The sequence below is a fragment of the Pteropus vampyrus genome, unplaced genomic scaffold, assembly GCF_000151845.1.
Source record: "Pteropus vampyrus isolate Shadow unplaced genomic scaffold, Pvam_2.0 Scaffold148, whole genome shotgun sequence".
Classification (NCBI taxonomy): domain Eukaryota; kingdom Metazoa; phylum Chordata; class Mammalia; order Chiroptera; family Pteropodidae; genus Pteropus; species Pteropus vampyrus.
In genome coordinates, this window is record NW_011888929.1 from 3,046,673 (window position 1) to 3,052,718 (window position 6,046).

The 6,046-nt window shown below is 33.5% G+C and overlaps 1 protein-coding gene across 3 annotated transcripts in view; it reads right to left on the reverse strand.

The window, feature by feature from the left end:
* Window positions 1–681: 681 nt before the first annotated feature.
* The window catches only part of TRPC6 (transient receptor potential cation channel subfamily C member 6), a 118,471-nt gene continuing 113,106 nt past the window's right edge, over window positions 682–6,046 (reverse strand). For 2 of the 3 annotated variants that reach the window (XM_011369419.1, XM_011369418.1), the window contains 3 exons: window positions 2,936–3,019; window positions 1,632–1,707; window positions 947–1,098 (listed from right to left, as the gene is read on the reverse strand). In XM_011369419.1, coding sequence (XP_011367721.1) covers window positions 947–1,098; window positions 1,632–1,707; window positions 2,936–3,019 — 312 coding nt within the window. Of the gene's footprint in view, window positions 1,099–1,631; window positions 1,708–2,935; window positions 3,020–6,046 lie in introns of all 3 variants that reach the window. The other variant, XM_011369417.2, reaches the window with a different exon arrangement.

Consider the following 6,046-nt stretch of genomic DNA (forward strand, 5'->3'; position numbering starts at 1 on the left):
TGACCATAACAGATAAATATTTGCAAGTTTCTTCAGCACTTTTTTTCTTTATATTCGATGCCAAATGTGGGAATTCACCTGTAAAGGACCTGGAAAATGGCATAAAGCTGTGCTATAATTAGGCTAAATGACCACAGTCGTTTGTGGCTTTGATACTTCTCCAATAAAGGTTTCTTATTTGATGAATAATTTTTCAGTCACAATAAATAATTTCAACATAAAGAGCTTTCAAGGGTCTATATTGTTTGTCTGCAAAAGAAAATAGGGCAAGCATTTCTTTCTCTCTCTCTCTCTCTCTCTCACACACACACACACACACATAACTGAACCATGTTTTTGCAGGGTTCAGTGGAGGGAGCACTTTTTCACTGGAAAGTGTAACATTTTCAAAGGGATGAATCATAAAATTCAGGAAAGATTTAACCCCATTTTTCACAGACATTATTAATCATATTCTGTGGGGGCTAACAGGATAGATGATTAAACAGCATTCTCTAAACAGCCATAGATTATTTGTCTTTATATTTTAGAACTGGAAATTACCATCAGAAGATCCATAGAGCAGGCCAGAAGGTGCCTGAAATCACCATAAGGAAAAATACCACAGAATGGTATGTCTGCCCCCTGTCAGCTGAGATGATTCCCAGGCAGACATTACATGGCAGTCACATCATCATAATGGTTATACTCGAGAAAGCAGTTTGTAAAACAAGCACCAAACAACTGGGCATAATTTTCATCATAATCTTCAATCTTTAGCCTGAACAATGAAATTTATCCATGAAAAATGTTAAATATTGGTGTTCCAGATGATAAGATGATCCAAGTTATCTTTGAACATTTTTTTGTTTAAAAAGATGTTCACATTGGCACTTAAAAAAATAAATCAGAAAATAATATGGCTTCAAGTGGACAAGTAAATATGGATTTTAGGGAAGTCTTTGGATTATCTATTGCTTTCTTCTTGATTTGGTTCCATTGATAATTTCTCCCCAAGTTTTCTAATAAGTTCTGCTAGATCTTCTGAATTCTGAGTTTTTTCTTCTAGAAGTTCATAGCGGAGACTTGAGATGTCCTGTTTAATTTCCTTCAGTTCCCCTTTGAAAAACAAGTGTGATAAGAAGTCAACTGTAAATATGTAATGCGGAGAAACTAGCAATTCTGGGGTAGAGTGAAATCAGTTCTAATTCCATGCACATCTGTATTTTGAATCGTTTCAAAGTAAATAACTTCCTAATAGGGTAAGTTTCTATTTTTTCAGCTAAGTATTAATAAAAAAACTATTGAGAAAAATTCTAACAAAAGTCCTCTGAAAGTAAGTGAAAGGAAAATACTGCTGGCAAATGTTGCAGGAATTGGGAGGAACAGCCCCTCACCTTTCTCAACCACTTCCTCTTCCCTCCAAGCTCCCCATCAAAATAATAGTTACTTATCAGGCAAGTGGCATCTGTCCCCAGCTGCGAAGAAATAACCTGTTTCCCTAGAACTTAACAGTATTGATGATTGGTAAGGTACTATCTTCTCTTCCCCTTGAAGCTCACCCTTCCCACACATATCTCACCATCTCTACCTCAGCTCTACCTCAGGCTCCACATCCTGGCTCACGTGACTTGTCCCTGTATTCAACTCACCTTCGTTCACTTCATCACTCTCCTTATCAATCTGGGCTTTTAGTACATATCTTTTAATAAGCCTCTTCATTATTTTCTAAAGGGAGAAAAGAAAAATCCATCTCATCTTCATGACCAATCTCTCATTTGGCATAAGTTTGTCTTTCTCTATTTAGTAAGCTCTTTAGAAGCAATGACTATCAAAGATTAAGATGATTTCCCTGCCAAGGAATGCACTCTATCTCCATATTTTTAAAGCATTTTTCATATCACCTGGGCTAATGACTCAAAAGTTAATTCTTGAGAAAAGAGCAGTTTAGAGCAAACATCTAATTCTTAGTTCATCATCGTATTTTATTTGAAAAGTATTAGAGCAAGACAAAGCCTTTCAGTAGGACAGGTTAAAGGTGTGCAGTACTACAAGTGGAAACAGAAAATTAAGCAAATGTGCAGTTATTTATGTTTTTCCCCTCCCTTACCAAGAAATGTAGCCATCTTTGTTTATGCTTGCTAGTAATTTATGAATAGCCAGTTTCAATGTAAAACAATTTCTCCAGTTCCTGAGTTTCTACCATGAGGATGTTGCTTTTAATACATAGTTTTTATGAAAAGTAGGAGGCTCAGCATGTGTACAGGAAGTCCTGAATGGGTATATAGTTAAACCAAATCTTACTGCCTAAGCCCAAAATGAAATGGTGGACAGTAAAATTCCACTTTCAGGAATTTATTCTAAGGATGTAATTGAGTTCTTAGACAAATATATTCACAGTAGTACTACTTATGATAGTAGAAAAATCAACTCTTAAATAGGGGATTATTTTAATAAATTATCACATATTTGTATAAATGAATACTATACATCCATTAAAAGTAATATGAATATGTTTTGTGGAGTAAAAAATTATTACTCATTATATAAATATTATTAATTCATTTATAGGATATTAAAATATGTATAAATTATACACATTCATATAACTATCTGGCAGAATATTCATCAAAAGTAAGTAGTCATTATTTGTCAGTGGTGGAGTTTGAAGTGAACTTTACTTTTCTTTATGTCTTTAGGAAGGACTGACTTTTTATAATGAACATGGAGACTCTAAGCTCCATGATGTTAAGAATTATTCTATTTTGTTTACTGAACTATCTCTAATACTTAGAAAGTGCCTGGCACGTGGTACTCAATAATGTTTGTTGAATTAATGCATTATTTTGACATTGAAAAAATCTTACATGTTCAATTTTTGTGTAAAAAATCACATGGTTTGAGATTCTAAATATTACAGATAACTAGCCTTATTTCTTCAAAAATTCATCCTTACCTGATACTGTCTTGGAGGATTATTGAAACTATTTAATTGGAAATCTTCTGAGCTCCTTATACTTGATTGTTTACTATGCCCAAGCTGTAATTTGAAAAAAAAATTAGAAATTGATTCTTATCTAATTTTTCTTCTAAATAATGTGATGAGATTTATCAGTTATGTATACAAACTAATAGTCTCATATTATATATAAATAATCTTATATATATATGGTGACATTTTAATTTAACTTGTTTAATATTCTGTCTTCTGAGACAAATCATGGGCACTTTAGGTGTGTTCAGTCTCTCAATGGTTATTAGAGTTTGAGGAGTTTTTTTTGACTTCGTGGCTATCAATCGTGTTGTCATGAGAGTCATGCTTTAACCTTTTCACAGAAGCAGTTATGATAGAGGAAGAAGCAAACAAGTTGCAAAAATAATGGTGATGACCTTGGAAGTTCATTGGTGACCTCAGAAGTTCGCAGGACAGTATGATTGATTACAACATTCCTGCTGTAGAGTGTGATGGGGATCTTGAAGAAATACCAGGGAAGACTCTTGTGGAACAGAATTCAGGTGCTAAGAGAGCACTAATTAATCCATTTGAATTTTAGGATCTGAACAATATCCCATTTGGGCAGCACTTTTCAAATAAGATATTTGCTTGAATAAGCAAATAAAGAATTAAATCGATCTGCAATAAAAGTTTTAATATACCATGTTAATATGCTAAGAGGATGATTAAAAAAACTCTTTAAGGCTTTTTCTAAAGAGAAAAAATAATTTTCCAAAAAACAATAAGGAGAACCTGAGTGAAAAGAGCAACTCTAAATTTGTATGTTTTAGGTATATAACTGTTTCCGAGGATGAGAAACTCCAAGACTGTCTTCAAAGACAGCTATGATTCATATTTCCCAAAGACATCTATATTGCTATAAGTACGGCTCAATGATACTCAATTAAAATTCTTGAGTTCGGGTTTTGATCTTTAAATGCCTACATAGTGAATTAAAACAGCTATGTATATAGTCATCCATTGAACAAGTATGTATTGAATGTCCTCTATATGTAAGGTGCTGTGCTAGGTTATGGGTTCTAATGAAGAATGTAAACAATTATGGTCTAGCTGAATTATAATAATAAAAAAAATGTGGCAAGGCTGATAAAATCCATAAGAAACAATACACTATTTTGAGAATATTGTTTAGATAGCATCCTTTTTCATGTAACTATTTCCCTTTTTCTTTTACCTTCTCTAAAACTATCAGCAGTCCATTTTTTTCACTTCATACATATTTTTAAAAACTTTAAGATAAAATTATACAATTGACCAAATTAATCAGAGAGGCAGCTTGGGTTCTTAAGAAGATCCCTTCACAGATGCCTGAAGACTAAAATCTGGTTCTGCCACAAGTTAGCTGTGAAACACTAGGCAAGATGCTGAAAATTTCTATAATCTCTTCTGATAATAAAGGGAGTGGTCTAGTTGACCTTCCATAATCCTTCAAGTTCTACTATTTTATGAATTTTTTGAAATGAATGAAAACTTCAACATATTTTAATAATATATTTAATTTACTTTTAAATAATATAATTATTCACTATTTTTATAGTGATATAATTATTCCTAGCTTTCAAACTATAATTTATACCTTAAAGACATCATTAAATGTTGTGTCCATGTTCAAGTTCACTTTCATCCCCCAATTTTTATGATAAAGCATGGAGGGTGAGGACAGATTCATAATCAGAGGCAAAGGATCCAGACAAAGAGAAATTTTGTGTATTATCCTTTTAAATCATTTATTATCTATTCATGAACTCACAACTTTATAGTTGCAAATCTTAATTTTATGTCTCCTTTCATTAGAAACTACTAGTACATCCAAAAAGTGTTCATGGAAATAAGAAAGTGAAAAACTATGCTTCTTTAGGATTTTTTTGAACGCAAAAGTGTGGTCTTGAATACTCGATATACCAATCATTCCCAATTAAGGCAGCTCTATGACCTGCCATGCCTATGGAGATAATTCTTTTTTTTTTTTTAAACTTAATATTTATTAATGTCACACAGGCCTTCTTTCATTTGATCTTTTCTAATTTAAGGTCTTTGACTTTTTTGTTCCCAATCCCTGAAACCTTCCTTTCCTGGCTTTTTGCCTAGCTTACTTGTTCTGTCTCATCCTTTAGATTTTTGCTTAAAACATAAGCTTCTCAGAGAATCTTTCCTCACCTACTCCATTAAAAATAAATTTTGAGCAAGTTAGGCCTTTTGTTTCCTTTTGTTTCCAGTTATAAAGTATATAACATACTTTATAACTGATAGTTATTTTATTCACTGGCTTAATTACATGTTTATTGTCTACATTCTCCAGACTCCATGGAAGGATGGACTTTGCTTAGTTCATCCGAGTGTCACTAGTTGCCAGCATAAGCAAGTGCTCAAAAACTGTTGGTTGGTAAAATGAATGAAGAATGAAGTGCTTTGGGGTCACTGATGGATTTCACTTGGTTTCTGAACACTTTGCTATACAAGATATACACAATCCGGGTTCATGAATTGGTTGCAGCTCAACTACATTATAAAGATACATCAGAAACATGGTAAATTGGTTTTAAAGCATGAGGCAGATGCCTTACAAAGTAACACACTGAATGACACAGAATAGGTAATAGTGCCAAGAAAACAAACAAACAAACAAACAAATAAACAGAAAACAACGTTCTATTTATTTGAGAATGTGTGTGATTGTAGATTTCCAGAGTATAGATGTTGAAGTGCCAAGGCCACAGCTACAGTGTGTTCATACAGTTTCAGCCCAACACACAGCTCTCCTCTGCATGCACTCAGTGGATAGAGTTTCTCAATTGAGACATTTGTGACACTCTGGGCTAGACAATTATTGTCAGGGACTTTCTGTGCATTGTAGAATGTTTAGCAGTGTCCATGGCCTCTACCCACTAGACACCAATAACAACTTCCTTCTCTGGTTGTGATAATCAAAAATGTCTCTAGCTATTACAAATGCACCCTGGGGATGCTGGTGGTGGGGGTGCAAAAATCACTCTGGGTTGGGAACCACTGGTATAGTTAAATGATATGTGACTGGCTAAACAGTTGTAAATT